At 54.6% G+C, this 22,772-nt stretch overlaps 1 protein-coding gene across 3 annotated transcripts in view; it reads left to right on the top strand.

The window, feature by feature from the left end:
• Window positions 1-22,772, top strand: part of PTPRN2 (protein tyrosine phosphatase receptor type N2) — a 602,297-nt gene that overhangs the window by 552,278 nt on the left and 27,247 nt on the right. For all 3 annotated transcript variants that reach the window (XM_070788511.1, XM_070788512.1, XM_070788513.1), the window contains 2 exons: window positions 4,024-4,097; window positions 13,179-13,256. In XM_070788511.1, the coding sequence (XP_070644612.1) occupies window positions 4,024-4,097; window positions 13,179-13,256 (152 nt within the window). The remainder of the gene's footprint in view (window positions 1-4,023; window positions 4,098-13,178; window positions 13,257-22,772) is intronic.

Here is a 22,772-nt window from a genome sequence, read left to right as displayed (position 1 = left end):
CTTGCTGTCAACCAGCGGGTTCTACAGACTCCCGGCTTGCGTTGCCGTCAGCAGCATCGATGAGTCACGTCCTCGAGGGAGGTGAAGTCTGTTGACTCGCCCACGGATCGGCACACTCGGCAGGGTGAGTGATGCGACCGGGGAGCCCAGGAAAGCCCCATCCTGAGGGGCCCGTGTGGGAGATCACAGTGGAGGCGGCCTCCGCACTGTCCGGAGCTGGGTTCCGGCAGTGTGGGGAGGGTCCACACCATGGCCCAGGCTGGAAGGAAGCCTGGGTGGTGACGCTCAGTCACCTCCAGAGTCTGCCGCTTCAAGGCTCCTCTGCCCTCGTCATAGCCAAGCAGTTCTAAAACCTGTTCCTCACTGGCATTTGTGAAAACCATCCTGAGGTTGCTGACGACTCGTCGGAGCCATGCAGCGAGCTTCGCCAGCCCAGCAGACCCTTCATCAGTCAGGTGTGCGTCTGTCTGTGGTCTCGACCTTGCTTCTAAGTCCCTTCCGTCTGCCAGGCCTCACGTGGCACCTGACGGGAGCCGTTCACACAACGGCCCTGTGAGTCGGACTGCAGCGTCCTAGGCTCCGCGTGATGAATCTGACACTTTAAGATACTGAGCCGTTTACTCAGCTATCACGTGGCTAGCAGGAGGCAGGGCTGCTTGAGCCCTCAGTGCTGTGGCCTTTGCCAGGCCAGTTACTTGGTCTTTTGGAGCCTCAGTTTCTTCAGCCTAAAATGGGAAAATGGCCCCTGCTCTGTCTGGCACAGTGTTCCAGGAAGAAGGAGGTGATGAGTTTGAAACACCAGGACAGGTACTGGATAGACCATGAGAGGAATTCAAGACATCGTTTTTAAACATGGGAATAACACCAGTAATTCTATAGGGGTTCAGAAAGGTTACTCACAGAGGGCTGGTTCATCAAGCTTCTTCTTGAGAGGAGTTCTTCTCCTTCCCTTCTTGGCTGAAGTTACTACTGAGGATCTCGTGAGAGGAGAATCTCGTGATGGAGCCAGGTGCCGCGGGGAGACGCGACCTGCATTTCCTCGTGTCCTGGCTTCCGAGGGCGTCTCAGACGAAGACCTTGAGGACACACCCGCCTCTTCGTTCAGACACCAGCGCTGCGGGTGTGAAATATCTTGCTCTGTGGCTGGAGTCATCATGTTGAGTTTGATCCCCAAAAAGATGTATGTGTTTGTCCGAGGAAGACGAAGGAATCATTCGGGGGAGGGGCGGGGACTTGCTCACCCCGGCCCTGGCGTCAGCTCCACTGCACCTGCTGACCGGGAGCGAATCGGTGATCCTGCCAGGCACTCTCTGTGCCTTTCACATCATGAGGAAAACTTGCAGCCGCCCTCAAAACAGGAACTGCAAGCCACAAAATATAAGACATGCCCAGCCGAGTGACGTGCCCACTGGAGCATCCCTGCTACACGCAACCGCCCTTCACTGGACCCTGGCCCTTCCAGGGTGGCGCTCAGTGTCTCCGAGGGAGGTAAAGACGGTGCCACGCTAAAAAAATCAACTTCACTGTCAATTCTAATATGAGGATGTTGCCACCAAGTCAGATATGTGATGGGAAGGAAGCGGAACTCTGAGCTTTGGAAGCCTTTGCCCCAGACTCAGGGGCGTCTCAGAAAGGGTGCCTTGCAGGGACGAAGGTGGCTGGGCCGGCACCCGCAGGGTGCAGGAGGCTGCGTGCTGTCCTCACAGGCATGCTCACGCTCCAGCCCTGCTCATTCTATCCCGTCAGCGATCAGAGAGCCGAGCTCACCGGGATGTCCGAACTTAGGACCCGCTTTCTCGATTCTCCTGCTAGAAAACCCAGCTGGTCCTTGGTTTGCTGGGCCTGGCTGCTCGTGGGGCTCTGTGGAGATGCGGGGACCCGACAGCCCCCAAGGCTGTGTCAGTTCAGTGCTACTCGGGGGCCACCCTGCCCGGGTGGGCGGGGCCCTCTGAAGCTCCGAGCCCCACCCTTGCGATCACCAGCAGCCCTGCCCTGGGACCTGGGTTCTCAGACCCTGGGAGCAGCTGACTGCTGCTGTCAGCAGAGCCCACAGCGGGCTCATGGAAGGAGTGTGCAGTGAGGCCCTCAGGAACCGTCTGGAAGCCCTGCCCTGTGCATCCAGACCCCTGCGTGGCTGCAGCAAGCGCAGCCTCCATTCAGAGAGAGGCCCGGCTTCTGAGCGGCTCATCCCCCTCCCCCAACACACCGAGAAACTGGGCTCTTGAAGTGCGTTTAAGGGTTAGTGTTTGTAGCACGTTGGAATGCCAGAGTTGACAGGCTTTTCTTGTAAATTCTTTGCAACTTCCTGCTGCAGTCATTTCTCAGTCTCTCAAGAACATAAATCTGTGCAGGACCCAAAGTCATTGGGTCCAGGGGACTTTGGAATCGGTGGCATCTTAGCAGGAGGCTTGGCAGCTGCCATCGTAAACACCTTCAGAACATTCCACAGGGTGCGTTCCATGTCACCTCTGCTCAGGTAAACGTGCCAAGTGTGAACTCCTTCCTGATATCTAGATGGTTCTTACCTGTCTTATCTCTGCTTGGAAACGGCCAATGTTAATACCTTAATAAGACGCACAGGAGGGTAGACGGTAACTTCCGGGTTCAGTCAGCTATAGGCCTTGCCAAGTTTCCTGACTCCCAGAACCGTCTAAAACAAAAAATAAGTGAATAAAGTCTCCCAGAGAAATGAAAGAAGCCACCAGAGCAAAGCCCCCGAGCTCTCCTGCCCCCACTCCCCGACCTGTTCCCAGGGGCGGGGGCAGGAAGTGGGGAGACCCGGCTGAAGGGCCAGGAATCCAGACTCGGACTTGGGGTGACATGCTCGCTGCCGCAGAAACGCAGGCCTCTGGGGCTGCAGCAGGGCTCTATCTTCTCGGCAGAAGCAGGTGGGGTGGGGCCCTCAGGCCCCACTGTAGCACGGGCTGACAGCAGAGCTCAGCACTTCCCATTTTCAAGGTCGCACCTTGCTGAGGGAGAGGAGGAAAGCAGGAGACTCGGGACCCCTCGGGGTGCCCTGCTCACTGCAAAGTCCCTGCAAATAGGCAGAGAGAGTTATCACTGAAGGCAGGGGAGTGCTTGTTCCAGAACCAAAATTAGGGATGATTCACAGATCAGACACATCAAGCTATGATGGAGCATGCCCTTACTCCCCACCAAAGTGTCTGATTTCAGCATCGGTCAAGTTATTGTGCCCATTGAAAGCACATTTTCATGTCGATGAGTCCCCACGTGGCTCCTGGCTCCCTCTTCAACCTCATTTTCTTTTGCCCTTATTCCCCTTTTAAATCTACATTCTTCTAAACATGAGTATCTTGTCATTTCTAGACCACAAAACTGGGTGTATTGAATGGTGGGCTAATAGCTTAATATCTATGTTGGTGTTTATTTTCTCTATGTTACTGAATATGTGTCATTTAAAAGCAAACATTGCATGAGCTATTGCCATGGAGTTGATTATCTTTAGCTCAGAAAGTAAAGAATCTGCCTGCAATGCAGGAGACCCAGGTTCAATCCCTGGGCCAGGAAGATTCCGTAGAGAAGGAAATGGCAACCCATTCCTGTATTCTTGCCTGGAAGATTCCATGAATAGAGGATCCTGGTGGGCTACAACCCACGGGGTCGCAAAGAGTCAGACACAACTGAGTGATAGCCAGCTTTGGCATTGAACTTGACGCAAGAGCAACACTGGGTGCCCACACACCTGACGCTCTGCTGGTGGACCGAAGGACCCCAGTGGGGGTGACGGGAGGAGGCACGGGCTGGGAGCAGTTACTGGGTGCCCACACACCTAACGCTCTGCTGGTGGACCGAAGGACCCCAGTGGGGGATGACGGGAGGAGGCACGGGCTGGGAGACTGAAGGACCCCAGTGGGGGATGATGGGAGGAGGCACGGGCTGGGAGACCGAAGGACCCCAGTGGGGGTGACGGGAGGAGGCACGGACTGGGAGCAGTTCGGGGGGGCGAGCGGTGGCCCTTGAAGACACACCACATGGGTTAACGCTTTGCCCTTGGGCTTGCAGATGACCACTCCCGGATCCGGCTGAAATCGGAGAACAGCCACAGCAGCTCCGACTACATCAACGCCAGCCCCATCGTGAGTACCAACCCTGCCACCCACCAAGCCTGGGGGAAGGAGTAGGCCAGCCCCGCCCTGGGTCAAGAGCTGAGCCAATCTCCACCTGGTAACTAGTCTCCACCAGGTAACTACTTTCATCTGGTAATCAGTCTCCACCAGGTAACTCTCCACCCAGTAACTAGCCTCCACCCAGGAACTAGTCTCCCCCCGGGGTAAATAGCCTCCAGTCTGTAATTAGTTTCCATCTGGTAACTAGCCTCCTCCAGGTTACTAGCCTCCACAATAAAACTAGCCTCCACCTGGTAACTAACATCCACTCTGTAACTAGTCTCCATCCACCTTATAACTAGCCTCCTCCAGGTTACCAGCCCCCACACTGTAACTAGTCTCCACCTGATAAATAACATCCACCCTGTAACTAGTCTCCACCAGGTAACTAGCCCCCACCCCATAACTAGCCTCCACCAGGTAACTAGTCTCCACACTGTAACTAGCCTCCACCCAGAAACTAGCCTCCACCCAGAAACTAGCATCCACCCTGTAACTAGTCTCTACTTGGCAACTAACATCCACCCTGAAACTAGCCTCCACCTGGTAACTAGTCTCCACCTGGTAACTAGCCTCCACCAGGTAACTAGCCCCCACCAGGTAACTAACCTCCACCTGGTAACTAACATTCACCTTGTAACTAGCCTTCACCCTGCAACTAGCCTCCACCATGTTACCAGCCTCCACACTGTAACTAGTCTCCATCTGGTAACTAGCATCCACCCTGTAACTAGTCTCTACCTGGTAACTAGCCTCTATTAGGTAACTAGTCTCCCTCTGGTAACTAGCCTCCACCAAGTTACCAGACTCCACACTATAACTAGCCTCCACCTGGTAACTAGCACCCACCCTGTAACTAGTCTTTACCTGGTATCTAGCCTCTACTAGGTAACTAGCCTCCACCCTGAAACTAACCTCTACCTGATAACTAGCCTCCACATGGTAACTAGCATCCACCTTGAAACTAGTCTCTACCTGATAACTAGCCTCTGCTGGTAACTAGTCTCCACCTGGTAACTAGCCTCCACCCTGTAACTCGCCTCCTCCAGGTTACTAGCCCCTGTCAGGTGCCAGGGCTGGTGCACCACCCCGGCCTGCTCTCGACGGCCCTTGTCCCCAGAATCCGGGGCAGAGGGGACACGGTGCAGGGCACAGGGCCTGGTCAGCCTGTAGCAACAGCGTCCTGCGAAGTTGCTGCTGGAACCCATGACTTGGGGGAATCCTTATTCCCTACTTGGGGGAAACAGAAAAAAAACAGACCCAAACCTGGTGCGTGTTGAATGAGGGAGGGCCTGGCGGTGGTGGAAACTAGGTTGGTTTCCTCTGGTTTTCCCAGCGGCAGGGTCTTCACTTCCTGGGGTGGGCGGGCCGCAGCCACGCTTCCCTGGGCAGCTGGTATCAGATGGGGGCTTGGGGAGGTCTCTGTCCTGCACATTCCTGGCTTCTGGAGAGCCCCCCCACCCCTAGCCTCAGCCGCTATTCCCCCTGCTTCCTGCCCTGCATCCAGCGGTGGGTGGGGCGGGGGGGGCACTTAGAAGGAAACTCTGGAGCGCCCCCCAACACAGGGGGAAGAGGGGCTGGAAGGTGGGCCTGAGGGCTGGAGTGAGAGTAGGTGGCAGGTGGTGAGCTGAGCCTGCTGTCTCCACTCAGAGTGCCGCGTTGGCACCACCTGGACCCGCAGCAGAGTGTGAGGAGTGGGTGTGGGTGTGGGCTGTGTCCCTTGGTCCCCCTGGTCTCGGCGCTGGTCTTCAGGGAGGGCCAGGCCACCTCATTAAGTTCTCAAGTTGGCTTCACAGACAGGCGTGCCGGATGCAGCACGTCCTGGGGCTCTGACGACTGAGGCTCTGGGAGTGTCGGTGGCCGAGCAGGCGGGGCTGTCTCTGATTCCTGAGAGAGCCTTGTGTGAGCCACCAGCCACAGTCCCTGCTGTCCTCGGGGGTGACCCTGCTGCGACAGCTCCCTGTCTGCCACGCGCAGGACCGCCGAGCGCAGACCGCTGTCATCGTGGTGGCTTATTTCAGCGCTTCTGTCGCATGAACCCTATTATCGTGATGCCGGTGCACCGTGGGTCAGTCCCACTTCCTGACACTTCACAACCACACGGTGGGAGCTCCATGTAACACACGGGCTGTGAGAAGGGGATTCACAGTGAGCACCCCGTCTACACCCGCCCAAGCCCCAGCCAGTGTTTCTGGGACTGTTTTAAGGAGTCACGCCTTCCTTTCTGGCAGCATAGACATCAAATGTTGGCTCCATGTGTGCAGAGGCCTCACTGGAGCCCTTCAGTCTTCTCAGTAAACACTCTTGGTGAGTTTGGTATTTTTTCATCAATTCTAATTCAAAAAGCCAAGTGAAAGCCCCCTTGATTTCCCCATGTTTCCTCCGATGAGGCTGGGGTTTGTGGCTGCAGAAGGGGGAGCAGCCTTTGTCCTGTTGGGCCCCTTCCCTGGAACGAACATGTGACAGGCCAGAGAAATTCCTTCAAGTCTGAGAGACGGGAGTTCAGTGTGGGGGTGCCTGCCTCTCCCCCTTGAATGGCTTCCGGCTTTCAGACGTCTGGGCCACTTCAGGCTAGTTAGGACCAGCGGAGGATAAGGGGCTGAAGGCCACATCACCGCCCCCTCCTCTCCGAGCTGCCCAGCCCCCCACTCCTACACCTTCCCCGTCTCTCTCCTGTTGGCGGAGATTTAGAACAGCCTCCCAGGCCCAACGACGGGGCAGGAGCATGGGTCAGAAGGTGAGGCCAGGAGAGAGACATGACCTTTCAGTGTCTTTTTATGTTTTCCTTTTATTTTGCCCCACAATTCTTTCTGTTCAAATTTGGGGTCTAAGTATGAATTAGAAGAACTCCTCAACTCCTCTTCTCCCTGAAATGACTGATGGTCCCGTGACAACAAGCTTCCTGGCAGAGCTGAATGAAAAGCTTACGATTAGAGCCCAAGAAGCCCCAGCTGCGCAGAACAATACTACAGTAATTACACCCGTCATATTCGTACTTGGTCCTCATTAAAGTTCAGGGAAGCCATGAGTGCTAAATAATGTGCCATCTCTGCTTTGAAATCAGAGGTCACCAGAGTCTGTGGGAATTCTGTGAGAGAAACCGTCAGCCACGCAGGAGCTTGGTTGCCAGAGTCTGTGGGAATTCTGTGAGAGAAACCGTCAGCCACGTGGGAGCTTGGTCACCAGAGTCTGTGGGAATTCTGTGAGAGAAACTGTCAGCCACGTGGGAGCTTGGTCACCAGTTTGTAGGAATTCTGTGAGAGAAACCGTCAGCCACGCAAGAGCTTGGTCACCAGAGTCTGTGGGAGTTCTGTGAGAGAAACTGTCAGCCACGCGGGCGCTTGGTCACCAGTTTGTAGGAATTCTGTGAGAGAAACTGTCAGCCACGCGGGCGCTTGGTCACCAGTTTGTAGGAATTCTGTGAGAGAAACTGTCAGCCACGCGGGCGCTTGGTCACCAGAGTCTGTGGGAATTCTGTGAGAGAAACCGTCAGCCACGCAGGAGCTTGGTCACCAGAGTCTGTGGGAATTCTGTGAGAGAAACCGTCAGCCACGCAGGAGCTTGGTCACCAGAGTCTGTGGGAATTCTGTGAGAGAAACTGTCAGCCATGTGGGAGCTTGGTCACCAGTTTGTAGGAATTCTGTGAGAGAAACCGTCAGCCACGCAAGAGCTTGGTCACCAGAGTCTGTGGGAGTTCTGTGAGAGAAACTGTCAGCCACGCGGGCGCTTGGTCACCAGTTTGTAGGAATTCTGTGAAAGAAACTGTCAGCCACGCGGGCGCTTGGTCACCAGAGTCTGTGGGAATTCTGTGAGAGAAACCATCAGCCACGCAGGAGCTTGGTCACCAGAGTCTGTGGAAATTCTGTGAGAGAAACCGTCAGCCACACAGGAGCTTGGTCACCAGAGTCTGTGGGAATTCTGTGAGAGAAACTGTCAGCCACGCGGGAGCTTGGTCACCAGGGTCTGTGGGAGTTCTGTGAGAGAAACCGTCAGCCACGCCGGAGCTTGGTCACCAGGGTCTGTGGAAATTCTGTGAGAGAAACTGTCAGCCACGCGGGCACTTGGTCACCAGAGTCTGTGGGAGTTCTGTGAGAGAAACCGTCAGCCACGCGGGAGCTTGGTCACCAGGGTCTGTGGGAGTTCTGTGAGAGAAACCGTCAGCCACGCGGGAGCTTGGTCACCAGGGTCTGTGGGAGTTCTGTGAGAGAAACTGTCAGCCACGCGGGAGCTTGGTCACCAGGGTCTGTGGGAGTTCTGTGAGAGAAACTGTCAGCCACGCGGGAGCTTGGTCACCAGGGTCTGTGGGAGTTCTGTGAGAGAAACCGTCAGCCACGCGGGAGCTTGGTCACCAGGGTCTGTGGGAGTTCTGTGAGAGAAACCGTCAGCCACGCGGGAGCTTGGTCACTGTCGGGCGTGGACTAGGGATAGTGTTACCACTAGTGTGACAGCACACACATTCCTCACCAGGGGCAAGTCTGAACACCTCAGTGACACTTGGAATTAAACTTACTCATCACTCCTCTGTTTATTAATAAAGGGGGAGAATTGTTTAATTTTTAAACTCAGTTCATTTAACAAATTTAAGTAGTACAAATTGACTCTTCAGAAAATAACTGCTCAGATGCACTGAACATCACAAGAAATTGTCCAAATGGGGGAACAATTCCTTGGTTTTCAGATTTATAAGCGAACATCCATGTATTTATAATTATAGTTGGCATGCGTACATACTAAGTTACTTCAGTCGTGTCTGAGTCTTTGCGGCCCCATGGACTATTGCCCAGCAGGCTCCTCTGTCCATGGGATTCTCCAGGCAAGAATACTGGAGCGGGTTGCCATGCCCTCCTTCAGGGGCTTCCCAACCCAGGGATCACACCCTCATCTCTTACATCTCCTGCATTGGCAGGTGGGTTCTTTACCAGTAGCACCACTTGGGAAGCCCAATTATAGTTTATATCGATTATTTTTCTTAAATCTCAACTTGTATGAATACGAAAATAATTCAAGTTCATAAGCCACACTCTCTCCCACTGATTTGACTACTGTTTCCCAGCAAACTCTCACCATAAGACTTGGTATCTGGAAAAGCAGTTTGAAAACTCTGCCTGATAGGGTCTTGTTTTTAGAAACCATGTGTGAAATTTGTTTTGCATATTATGAAAAGCAAGTATACGTGGTCTGGGGGCAGAACCAACCTTGCCCTCACCTGCACACCAGCCCGCAGCCTCCCCCAAGCCACCCTTCAAGGCTTCAGAACATGGGTGCCCTGGTCTTAACACGCTGACGGCTTAACTTTCAAGATGAGTTTTGTTTGGAACATCAGGGAAATATTGGTGCGTTTTCTGATGCAGATTAGAGCTAGTCGCTCTATTATAACTCTCCTTCTACAGATTGAACCAAATCTCTAGGGACACACCTTGCAGGCACCCTGGTTCAGGTTATGTCTTTTTTTCATACTGGTGAATAGTTGATTAATAATGCTGTCTTAGTTTAAGGTGTATGGCAAAGTGATTCAGTTAAGCATATACATGTATCTTAGTTCAGTCGCTCAGTCGTGTCCGACTCTTTGCAACCCCAGAGACTGCAGCATGCCAGGCTTCCTTGTCCATCACCAGCTCCAGGAGCCTACTCAAAGTCATGTCCATCACATTGGTGATGCCATCCAACCATCTCATCCTCTGTTGTCCCCTTCTCCCACCTTCAATCTTTCCAAGCATCAGGCTCTTTTCCAATGAGTCAGCTTTTCGCATCAGGTGGCCAAAGTATTGAAGTTTCAGCTTCAGCATCAGTCCTTCCAATGAATATTCAGGACTGATTTCCCTTAGGATTGACTGGTTGGACCTCCTTGCAGTCCAAGGGACTCTCAAGAGTCTTCTCCACACCACAGGTCAAAAGCATGAATTCTTCGGCGCTCAGCTTTCTTTAGAGTCCAACTCTCTCATCCATACATGACTACTGGAAAAACCACAGCCTTGACTAGACGGACCTTGTTGGTAAAGTAATGTCTCTATCTATTCTTTTTCAAGTTCTTTTCCCATTTAGGTTATTACAGAGTACTGAGCAGAGTTCCTTGTGCTACACAGTAGGTCCTTGTTGGTTATCCAGGTGGCGTCTTCATGAGACTCAACGCAAACTTTGGGGGTCTACTTTTTCTGAAAAAAATCCCAGAATCCCAGAGCTAAAGGACCCGTAGAGCCAAGTCGCACTTCTCCAGCCCCTCCCACCCCAGTTTACAGACACTGAGATGGGAGCCAGAGAGCCTGACCTTGCCCATGGCCCTGGCGCACTGTGTGACCACAGCAACCATACAGAAGGAAGTCGCTACAAAGGAGTGAGGAAGAAGGGGGGCCATCAGCCTTGACCTCAGCGGAAGCCAGCGCTCATCCCCCCTAGGAGTGCCAGTGCAGACACCCTCACCCACCCACCGGGGCAGCAGCCAGCGTGCCTGCACGAGGAGTCATGTTCCCGGAAACTGACAATTCCCTCCAACCACCACACCTATCCTGCCCCGCAAGTCTTAAGTGTGCTGAGACGCCTGCTGTTCAGTTAAATGTTTGCTTTACTTTCGTTCAGTAACAGACGCACAAAACTGGACAGAGGCTGCTGTGTGTGAGCAAGGCCTCCTCTTTGCTACACACAGAGAACGTGCGAGGGATGAGGTGATGGTGCTTGTCTTCCGAGCGACTGCTGAGCTGGTGGCACAGGTCGCTGCTCTGTGATCATTTCCTGCCGTCCAAGCGTCAGCCACGTGATACAGTCAAGGGGGAGGGGAGTGACATGGGCCATCGCGCACCCTCTGCCCCCAACCCCACGTCCTCCCATCTCCAGCTCGGGTTGATGGCAACAGAGTGACATGGAGACCTCTCCCCACAGGGGGCCTTATTTACCTCCTGAAACCCTGATCCGATTTTTGCTTTCAATCACATATTTTCTCACTGTGAAAGCAGCTAAATGTGCTGGGTTGTACATACGAAGGATTTTAAAATGCGTTGCTCTCTGAATTGCTTTGGGCAAAAAAGCACATTTGAAAAGGAGGTGGGGTTATACTTTTCATGCAGAACTATTTGCAAGGAAGAGACAGGGTCCCTGTAAATAGCTGTCACCCCCAACAAATGCATATTTTAAACATCAAAACTCCTTATTTCTGCCAAGCACGTTCCCACTGAAACATTTTAATTGGGGCTTTCAGCAAGAGTAACGTAATTTTACCTGTATTGTGTGTTGTTGTGAATTTCCAGTTTTAATTACGAATCACTAAATTAGATGCACAGAAAGCGTTTTTTTCCTGCCCCCTCCCTTAGCCAGCGTCACGTTGCTGTGCTGATGGAGCGACTTACATCTGTTCTCCTGTGCTCTTTCCCGCTCTCATGGTGCACGTAATTATAAGGTGCACTGGGGGCGTCCTTTCAGACTGACAGCCGTGGGCTCTGAAAGTGCTGACGGTCAGGCTACACCGCACGCATGTTAAAGGGCACACGAGCCCTTCTCAGACCCAGACTCGGAGGGGCTTCCGGTGAGCGGGGCTTCCAGCCGGCATCCCCACGCGTCTCCACTGAATCGCGCCTCCACTGAATCGCACCTCCACTGAATCGCGCCTCCACTGAATCGCGTCTCCACTGAATCGCGCGTGGTTGCACCTTTCTTGTTTTTCACCATGTTCGGAAATGAGTTCTTAACAAGTACCTTTAAATTCGGAGTGTTTTAAATCTTTCATCAAACCCTGGTGTCAAAAGAGTAGAAACCAGTGCTGGATGGAAAGAATAAAGGAGGCTGTATGTCTGATGAGTGAGTGGTCACCTGACACCCAGGGGAGACCCGCCTGCTCTCTTCTGGGGGGTGTCTCTGTGGTCCCCAAGGGGGGACAGTGAGGACGTCCTGCTGACACCTCGCCTGGCCCCTCCCTTGTCCTCTTGGGACACCAGCGTGAGAGGGAGAACGCCGTCTGATTTAATCCGATTTGCTGCTCCAGGCTTTGTTCTCATGTTTTTTTCCTGCTTAGTCAGTCTTGGAATTAACTGTTCTAATGAAGGTCTTTTAAGCCAGACTTCCTCTCTCGGAGCCAGCAGGCCGCGTTCAGGCGGATCGACAGCCAGGAAGCTCGCCACTCATTCTCCTTTGCTTGTTTGTTTTTGGTCCTTGTCTGGCAAGGTGGAAAAAGAATATGAAACGAGCTGCTAGAAGCCTGGGCCCGTCCCTGGCCAGCGCCTGCTGGGCTGGCTCTCGGACCCTTTCAGGGTGCAGAGCAGCACAGCAGCACGGGAGGGGGTTTGCCTCACCCTGGGAGGCAGGAAGCGCTGTTGCTGGGCCCCTCCAAGTCTGAGAGATGCCCGCCCTCTGCCCAGCCCAGCGCCCGCAGTGCCAACCTCGGCCGCTTTACTTTTGAGCCCTGTGTGTGGCCAGTGGTGGCCATGGAGGCCACCCACACCAGCGGAACACCTCTGCGGTCACAGTCGTCCGTGGACCTGTCGCCACGTGGGTGACCCGGGCACCTTCCCTGCCTCCCCACGGCCCCGCTTCACGTGGCCCCTACGTGGCTGATGCTCTGGCATCTGGTCTGTGGTTGACTGGCCTCCATTCTACTGATGCTGCTCAGTTAGTGCCATTTCAGGTGTCAGAAGCACATCCAGCCCCATCGCCAGGCTCCAGGCACAGGGTCCCTAGGCCCCCCTAAAATCCAGGCACAAGGGCCCCCCTAAACTCCAGGCACCAGGTCCCTAGGCCCCCCCTAAACTCCAGGCACCAAGCCTCCCCTAAACTCCAGGCACCAGGTCCCTAGGGCCCCCTAAACTCCAGGCACCAGGCCCCCAGGCCCCCTAAAATCCAGGCACCAGCCCCTAGGCCCCCCTAAAATCCAGGCACCGGTGCCCAGGCCCCCCTAGAATCCTGGGGGGGTAGGTCAGGAGGGGTCTGGCAGGAGCCAGGGGCTTTCCTGCTTCCACAGAGGTGGTGTGTGTCGGGCCTGGGGGCTGTCAGCACAGGACTCAGGGCCCCGAGCCTCCCCGGCCCTGCCCTACCCCAGCTCATCTTCCTCCTGTGCTCTTGTCTCTGCAGATGGACCACGACCCCAGGAAGCCCGCGTACATCGCCACCCAAGGACCCCTGCCCTCGACTGTGGCTGACTTCTGGCAGGTGACTCTTTTTAAATTAAATTTTGTTCTGAGTCTAACAGCTTAATAAATTGATCATGAGTAATGCCTTGGATCCAGTTAAGCCAATCCAGATTTGTTTACAGGTGTTCATCAGGTGTTCCTTGGTTTCAGAATTTATATGAGCTCGTTCATATTTCTTATGATCAACCTTCTTTTCCAAAGCTTGAGTATAAATTCCCTTTGAGATATTAAACCTTTAAAGACTTTTACTTGTTAAGCTGCTTCAGTCACTTTATCTTATGAAATATAATGAAATAATGCATGCGTAAATTATTGCATTTTAGTCAGATGTGTCTCGTATTGATAGTTTTAATCTTATGAGGTGTAAAAAATGGTGCTCAGATTATAGTCTCTCCTTGTGGATTCTTTGTAATAATGCATTTGAGAAGCCAGGCTGGTCTCTTTTCATCCAGCAAATACTGCACACTCGGATTAGGCTTGGGCGCTGGGGACACTGGCCAGTAAGAGGAGAGCCAGGGGGCCAGCGAGGCCTCGCCTCTGCGCTCCGGTCTCCCTGCCCACCGTCCAGCAGGCGGCAGAGCTCCGGGAGCGCAGTCTTGAGAAGGTGGCACCGAGGGGTGTGCACACGGGGTCCCGCCACTCCTTGGCAGTTGAAACAGAGCCCTACTGTGAGTCGGGCCCACGGGCGTCCCAGGACTGGCAAAGTGCACCCTGAGGATGAGATCAGGGACGCATGGCCTCTGGGTCCACAGCTGATGGGCGGGAGCAGTGTGAGGGCCACAGGGCCAGGCCGTCAGGGTCCAGTGGCTGCACCATCTCTAACCCAGAGGGACCCGCTGAAGTTGGCAGAGTCCACGTTCCCTGCCCCCTGTGCCCCGTCCCCAACTCTCCAGCCAGCCCTGTCCTGGCTCCACCCCAGGAGGCCTGTGCTCCTGCCCACCCTTGAGTCTCTGCGGGCTTCTGGGAGTCAGGAAGGGACCCGGGCTCCGCTCTTGCCTTGTACGCGCGTTCACAAACTGGCATCATCTTGGTTCTTCATGGGCCACACGAGTGCGCGTCAGTGAGACGACGTGGCTCGGCCCAACCTGCATGTAGGAACCCAGATGGACACTTCTGCGTGGCCCTGCCCTTCCGTGCTGCTTCACACTCTTGGAAGGAAAGACCAGGCTGAGCCCCGTGATCGCTGCCTCGAGCCATCAGGCTGGACCAGTGGGTCCCGCCACCCTGAGGGCTGTCTCCTCCTCATTACACCTGCCGAGAGGTCGTGCAGCCCAGGAGGACCAGGCGGCCGGCTCCAGCCTGGACCCAAGGGGCCTCCTCACCCCACGCAGAGCTGTCCCCCTGAGCCATGAGCCCACCCATCCCAGCTTGCCTATGGAGTGCTGCTGGAATTCCATGGCGGGTTTGCTCGGTTACCTTCCTGCTGCTGCCCAGGCTCCGCACTCAGACAGAAAGAACACAGAAAACCCCAAGTCGTGTGGCAGAATAAGGACCATCAGAATTCCACGGTCACTGCGTCTTCCATTCGGCCTCAGCCCGCCATCCCAGCATGCACGTTTGTGTAGGTGTGCCTGAGAGGGGTGGTTTCATTTTTACCAGCTTCAGGCCCCGGTCGCAACTGCCTGTAGGCAAAGCTTCTCTTGCCAACAGAAGCACAAGTTCCTGAGGTTGTGTCAACACTCACACAGTCACCGCTTAACATCCATGGAGCGCTTCCCTGTGGCAGGCCACGCGTTGTATATTTTGACCCCTATACTTGGCGTTCTACGAGACTCGCGGTCATACTCTGCCCCGGTTCTTGTGGTTAGTACACGGGGCCGCTGGTATATTTTTCTTACTGCTTGTTCTGAGCAATTGCCATTGTTGGGGGCCATTCATTGTGCCAGCATTTGTAAACCATAGGATGTCCTAGAGCATTTATGGAGGTCTGATATCAAGGAGCATTCTTGAAAGGAAACATCTCTAAATGAGGCAACTGGAGAAAAATTCAAGTGAGATGAAGTGCAAGATACTATGAGGACACCTCGGTCAGCACTTACCGAACCTCCGGGAAACACTGGCGTCCCTCGAGGCGGGAGTGGACACTCTGGCCACTAGGCCGCCCTCCCAGGCCGTCTCAGGCTCGTCAGCTCATCACAGCCTCTGAGACAGCCTGCAGCAAAAAGACCTCCCTGACTGTGTCTCCCCAGGTGCCCTTGAGCCAGATGCGTGGTCTCCACACCAAGCCTCCGGGTCCAGTTGCAGGAAGAACATAAAGCAGAGACACCCGAGGCCGTCAGCAGGGGGCACACGAGGTGGGCCCCACAGGCTCAGGATGAGGGGCGACACCCAGAGGAAGGGCTGGGGGAGGCTCTGTCTTCACGCAAGCGTGGCGCTTCCAGAACATTACATCGTGGGTGTGACCCAGTGACAGCCCACACTGCAGTCACCTCAAGGCGGGGTCTCCCACCCCAGCCAGGCCCCTCCCTCCAGACCCTGCAGCCCTTGGGGCTCTGCCAGAATGCAGCGCCTAGCCAGGCCCCTCCCTCCCGACCCTGCACCCCTTGGGGCTCTGCCAGGGTGCAGCGCCCAGCCAGGCCCCTCCCTCCCGACCCTGCACCTCTTGGGGCTCTGCCAGGGTGCAGCGCCACTCGCCCTCCAGCGATTAGAATTCTTTCTCTGAATTCACACCTCACGTTCTAAGAATCTGATTCTAAACCCAAATGCATGTAAGGCCCACCGCCTTCCTGTAGACATGTGTTCTGACCTGTGAGGACAGCCCAGGTATTCCTGGGCCTGAAGTGCCTGCTTTGAGAGAAGTCAGCCGGCATCCAAGTCCACGGAGGGGAGGCAACAGTTATTGAGCACTTACTGTATGCTGGACCCTGGGCAGGCACGGGGGGACGTGACCTCACCTGACGACCTGGGGTGAAGCTATCACGAGTGCGTGATCCCCAGAGGCAGTTCTGCAAGACGGGAGGTGGCTAGCGGTCGGGGGGTCAGGGAGCTGGTGTTTGATGGTGCAGAGGCTCAGTCTGGGGAGATGGGAAGGTTCTGGGGGTGGTGGTGAATGTCCTGAATGCCCTAGAACTGTATACTCAAAACCCATCAGGAAGGTATTTTTACATTAAGTATACTTTACTAGAATAAAAGAAAGTCAGAATCCCAATCCAGTAGAGCACTGAGGCCCAGGGCTCCGCACGACCCCCCAATCTCCACAGCAGCTGCACAGGTGTCAGACCTGACCCCATGATCAGACCCAACTCCTGTGATCAGGCCTGACCCTGTGATCAGACCTGACTCCTGAGATCAGGCCTGACCCCCAAGATCAGACCCGACCCCCGAGATCAGGCCCAACTCCCATGATCAAAGCCGATCCCTGAGGTCAGACCCCACCCCCGAGATCACACCCAACCCCTGTGATCAGACTTGACCCCATGATCAGACCCAACTCCTGTGATCAGGCCTGACCCTGTGGTCCACAGCACTTCTTGCTGCCCCACGGGCTGTGAAGTGAGGGGGGCAGTGAGTGGGCAGGTGAGTCTCTGTAAAGAGGAGAGAGAGGCCATCGGCGATGGGGACATTGTGCTCAGGCCAGCCCCCTGCTGTGAGGACCTCAGGGTGCGTCCTCTCCAGGCACAGAGGGCGTGTACCACACTCTCCAGCTGTGCATGTGCGTGCAAGTGTGCAAGGCTAGAGCCAGGCTAGATCGGGGTGAAGACTTCTCAGGAGGCCGTGGCTTCCACACAGGGAGGGGGGCAGGTCTGTCACCTGCCGGGGCCAGGCTCACACGTGACCACCAGGCAACTGGGGGCCCCGGGGCCAGCTTTCTCAGAGAACAGCGCCTCGGGGCTGTGAGCAGGGAGGACAAGTCCCCGGCACAGGCTGCCGGCACTGAGCCGTCCAGTTGGGCATCACCCACCCGTCCTAGAGCTGCTCCAGCCCCCAGTCCACCAGCCCCCTCGCCACCGTCCAAGGAGCCCTCATATTTTGGCTGCCGTTCCCCCATATTTTCGGACCAAGCAGAAGTGCAGGCAGCACGGTCAGCTGGTTCAGGCATGTGAGCACTGTCCACGCACGTGGACCATGCAGTCGGCCGAGCGGTGCCTGAGCTCAGCCCAGGGCCTCTCCAGGGCGGGGACTGGTGGCCGGCCCTGCTCACTGGGAGCTGAGGGGCAGGGAAGACAGTCTAGAATTTCCAGCCTTGCCCTCCCTGCTTGACAGACTTTGGTGACTTTCAGATGATGCAATCAGGGGCTGAGGAGCTGGGCCCCAACCCCCAGGTACAGGCGCTGAAGGCAGCTGGAATTCAGCTGGTGCCCAATTAGTACGGACACTTATTAACATTTTACCAAGAAAAAAGTCCACCTATTGCTTTCTATTTCCCACTTTCTGAAAGTATATTCTACTATGAAGTCTTCACTGGGGCAATGTACTTTCTTTTCCAAGCAGTGGGGCTTGATTTAACTGAAGAACTTTAGCTCCTCAGCACCCATCAGTCACCACTCTTAGGATGGACAAGAAGAGACCCGAGTGGAGGGCTGTGGGAGGTCCGAGGAACCGAACGGTTTTCCTCCAGGAACTTGTGATGAGAACGGCAGTGATGAGCTCCACAACTGACCAGTGCACCCGGGCGGTGATGGGTCCAGCAGACAGGGAGCCGGAAGGCGGCAGCCCCCACCCCCACCTCTGGTTGGTCAGCTAAGGGTGACCCCGTTATAGCTAGTACCACCAAGCCCCCAGCAGCCTAGCCTGGAGCAGCCAGAGGTGACCCTTGCAGACACCCAGCACCCCCAGTCTGCAGGACGCCCAGTCACATCATACCCACTGGCTCAGAGACCACGTCACATCGGGGCTCGTGGCTTCTGGTGGTCCTAAGAGGCGGGACACAGCGGGAGGAGGTCCCCAGTCCCTGTCCCTGTGATGCCCACGCAGTCACTTCCTCTATTCATCTTACACGAGCCTTGGGCAGCGAGTGATGGGCGAGGAGGGCTTGCAGAGGTACCGTTCTGATGTCGAGAGGCTGTGGATGGAGCAGTGCACTCGGGGGCTGTTAACGTGCAGACTGACTGATTCTAGAGCACGATATCTAATTGGTTTTCCAGTCGCTCAGTCGTGTCCGACTCTGCGACCCCATGGACTACAGCACGCCAGGCTTCCCTGTCCTTCACCATCTCCCAGGGTTCGTTCAAACTCAGGTCCATTGAGTCGGTGATGCCATCCAATCATCTCATCCTCTGTCGTCTCCTTCTCTTCCTGCCTTCAGTCTTTCCCAGCATCAGGGTCTTTTCTAATTAGTTGGCTCTTTGCATCAGGTGGCCAAAGTATTGGAGCTTCAGCTTTAACTTCAGTCCGTCCAACGAATATTCAGGCCTGATTTCCTTTAGGACTGACTGGTTGGATCTCCTTGTAGTCCAAGGGACTCTCAAGAGTCTTCTCCAGCAACACAGTTTGAAAGCATCCATTCTTCGGGTCCCAACCTTCTTTATGGTCCAGGTTTCACATCCATACACAAAAACCATAGCTATACAGACTTTTGTCAGCAAAGTAATGTCTCTACTTTTTAATATGCTATTTAGGTTGGTCATAGCTTTTCTTCCCAGCAAGCATCTTTTAATTTCATGGCTGCAGTCACTATCTGCAGTGATTTTGGAGCCCCAAAAATAAAGTCTGTCACTGTTTCCATTGTTTCCCCATCTATTTCCCATGAAGTGATGGGACCAGATGCCATGATCTTTGTTTTCTGAATGTTGAGTTTTAAGCCAGCTTTTTCACTCTCCTCTTTCACTTTCATCAAGAGGCTCTTTAGTTCTTCTTCACTTTCTGCCATAAGGGTGGTGTCATCTGCATATCTGAGGTTATTGATATTTCTCCCGGCAATCTTGATTGCAGCTTGTGCTTCATCCAGCCTGGCATTTCGAATGATGTACTCTGCATATAAGTTAAATAAGCAGGATTATCTGATTAAGTTAAAGGACTACAGGAATTGAGGACCGTGAGTTTCCTAAGAAAAACCTGATCTTTGTTTCTGTGTTTCAGAAGCATTTTAACCACAGGCCCTAGATTTTCTAGGACGTTTTTCTTCAAACATTTATTCTGATTGAATTTTCTGCACATGAATTCACAGACCTTTATAGATAAAAGAAAACTTTTGTCTGATCATCTTACGTCGAGGTGGGACTTGGGAAACGTGCCGTGTGTGTGGTCGGGCGTGGTGTGCCTGGCACCTGGATATATGTGTGTCCTCCCACCAGGCGTGTGGGTCAGAGCTCAGGCTGGCGTGAAAAACACAGCCTGGGTTCCCTTCTTAACTGATTCTTACGGCCCTCGGCAGAAAACACCCTGCTTTCGTGTGTGGTGTCAGCTCCCTCATCTGTCTTTCCCTCCTTCTTTCTTTCATTCTTTTTCATGCAGTCTTTGACTTTGTCCCCTCTTCTCTCCTCCTTCTTCCCTTGGTTCACAAGTGGATCTGATTCATCTACGTCAGGTCCTGGTTTTGAAATGATGACAGCCTGAGTGGTGCTTTTGCTTAAGACGTCAACACGTGTATTAAACGTGAAACGTGCACACAGCCCAGGGGCTGTAAGTGCTCCTAAGTGACAGCACGCCCGGGCTCAGGCAGCTTCCCACACAGTCGAGTACCTGGCAGAAACACCTCTGCGGCAGCTGCATGAAGCTCAGGGGAACAGGCAGCTTGGTCTGCGCGTGGCCTCGCTGTGGAAGTGCTTGAGTGGCACACACGAGCCACCTCGCCTCTGCTCAGAGAGAAGCGGGCCGTTCTGTCTTTGCGAAAGGACGCTTGCTAGATTCCAGTGAACGGGCAAGTGTTTCTAGTTGATGGCTCTCCTTCCTGCCTGGGCACAAACACAGCTGGTGGGAAAGCAGCCAGGGGGGCCTGCTACAGTTTATCAGCATCGGGACTGACTTGAGCTCAGGTCAGGTTTTTCTTTTAAGATTCATTTATTTGCTTATTTATTTCTGGATGCTCTGGGTCTTTGTTGGCTCACTCAGGCTTTCTCTGGTTGTGACGAACAAGGACTGCTCTCTAGTTTTGGGGCACAGGCTTGTCACTGTGGCGCCTTCCCTTGTTGCAGAGCACAGGCTCAGTAGCGGTGGTGCACGAGCTTAGTGGCTCCGTGGTATGTGGGATTGTCTGGACCAGGGATTGAACCCGTGTCCCCTGGATTGGCAGGCCGACTATTAACCACTGGACCACCAGGGAAGCCCTGGGTCCGATCTTAATATCTGCAAGACTCCTTCCTCCCTGCTCAGCCCTTCCTGAAGGTCAGGATTAAGTATTGGCTTTGCTCCCGTTACTTTGGGGTTTTACCTGCGAAGGAGGCCCATGCTGACGGCTTTGTTCACAGAGGAACCAGGTGGGTTTGTGTTATGAGTCCTGCATCGAGACACAGTGAAGATTTCATCACCTTCATTCACGTTTAGCCAGATCGCCAGCTGCCTCACTCACAGCTTGACACAGGGCCAGTGACTGTGTGGCTGAAACAGACCAGAGGCTGGGAAGACTTCAGGGCAGGCTTCTTACGACCGTCCTCTGGACAGGGCGGGAGCGGGACTGGGGGTCTGCTCTGCAGAAGGTGCTCAGACACTGCTGTTTTCTCTTCTTTAATCGATTTCAGAGTGTGTGGTTCCAGCCGATTGACATAAAATGTGTTCTCAGACCTCTTTGTCAGCATGCTCACTGCCAGGCTTAAGCTGATCTCTCCACCTGAAAAGAAGTTGGCAGCGGAAACAAATCATGCGTCAGGGATGGAGGGGCACGCTCGGCCTGCTCTGGAGAAAAGCTGTCTCCACTTCACGTAGCGGCCACTGTAGCGGGCGTGCAAACAGCACATGGGGTTTCAAGAGGCACGTGTCTGCACCGAACAGGTCCTGGGAGGACTCTGCCAGGCGAGCCTTTGATAGCGTTTTCTTTGAGTTCTCTTTTCAGAGAGGCAGTCAAATGGTCTCTTTTTTAAAATATGTATTGTTTTCAACTAAGCATCAACTATAATAAAGCCTGGTGCCAGATGCCTTGGAGGTAGAGCTGGCAGCCAGACGGGCTGCCGTCTTCAAGGAGCTGACAGTCTGGTGGAAGAAAGCTGTGCCCACACAGATGAGAGCAGAACAAGGTGGAGGGGGTTTCACAGGACGTGAGGGGAAGGGGAGGGGACGCGTGCCCCCGGAGGGACCAGAGCTCCTTGCAGAGCAGGCGGCCCCGGACTTGAGCGTCCACGCAGACCGCCTGCCTTAGATCAGGCCTCGGTGCACTCCGAAGGAGGTTTTTTTTTTTTGCTATACACTTGGTACTCAAGAAAGACTTCGGGTGAAGAGAATCTACAGTTTCCTTCCGTCTGGTGTAATTCGATGAATAAAAGAAGGTTCGAACGGACGTGTCCCGAGTCCTGTGGACGATTCAGGGCCTGGCATAGAGGCCGGGCCTCGGTGAGCGTGTTCGTTTCCTGCGCTGCCGTGACAGGCTTCCACAAACGGAGCGGCCGAAAGCTGCAGAAGCATGCTCCCTCTCAGTTCCAGAGGCCGAGTCCAGCCCAGGTGCCAGCAGGGCTATTCTCCCGGCCCTGAAGCAGCAAGACAAGGCTCCGTCCTGCTCGCAGGGCCGGCGTGTTCCGGCAGCGTCTCTGCAGCACCGTCGTTCACCCGGCATCTCCCTCCTCTGTGCTCAGTTAGGCCCCACCCTGATGCATCGGAACCTCGCCTTCGTATCCCGGTGATATCTGCAGAGACCCTCTTTGCAAATCAGGCCGCACTCATCGGTGGCAGGGGTTAAGACGTCAGCGTGTCATTTCAGGGACAAAGTCCAGCCCACAGCCAAGAGCAGCACGGCGTTTCTTTTTTAACCGACTGTTGGTGAACTTGCTGTGGTTTAGTCGCTCAGTCGGGTCTGCCTCTGTGACCCCGTGGACTGTGGCTCACCAGGCCCCTCTGTCCATGGGCGTCTCCAGGCCAGAATACTGGAGTGGGTCACCATTTCCTCCTCCAGGGGACCTTCCAGACCCAGGGATCCAACGCACCTGTCCTGTCCAATGTCTCCTGCACTGCAGGCAGACTCTTTACCACTGATCCGCCTGGGAAGCTTACTCATTTGGATGAAACAGCCGCCAAAGTGCGTGTTCCGCGTCACGCACGCCCGTGGTCTGAATTGCTGCATGTTAGCCCTTCTCTGCGCCCGGGACTGATGGCCGTGAACGGGCTCCCGTGCTCGGCCGTGTCAGCTGTGTTATCATCACGTGTCCCTTCCCTGGGTGGCCTCTGAGTGCCACAGACGGGCTGGGGTGTAGGTTGTTGCCAGTGTTTTACGACAGCCCAGGACCCCTGAGGCTGAGCTACTGGTTAAGAACCCGCCTGCCAGTGCAGGAGACATAAGAGATGTGGGTTCAGTCCCTGGGTTGGGAAGGATCCCCTGGGGAAGGGAATGGCAACCTACTCCGGTATTCTTGCCTGGAGAATCCCATGGACAGAGGGGCCTGGTGGGCTACAGTCCATGGAGTCGCACAGAGTTGGACACGACTGAGCATCTGAGCGCAGCCCAGGACCCCTG

This window comes from Bos indicus, chromosome 4, assembly GCF_029378745.1.
Source record: "Bos indicus isolate NIAB-ARS_2022 breed Sahiwal x Tharparkar chromosome 4, NIAB-ARS_B.indTharparkar_mat_pri_1.0, whole genome shotgun sequence".
Taxonomy (NCBI): Eukaryota; Metazoa; Chordata; class Mammalia; order Artiodactyla; family Bovidae; genus Bos; species Bos indicus.
This window is presented reverse-complemented; position numbering and strand designations above follow the sequence as displayed.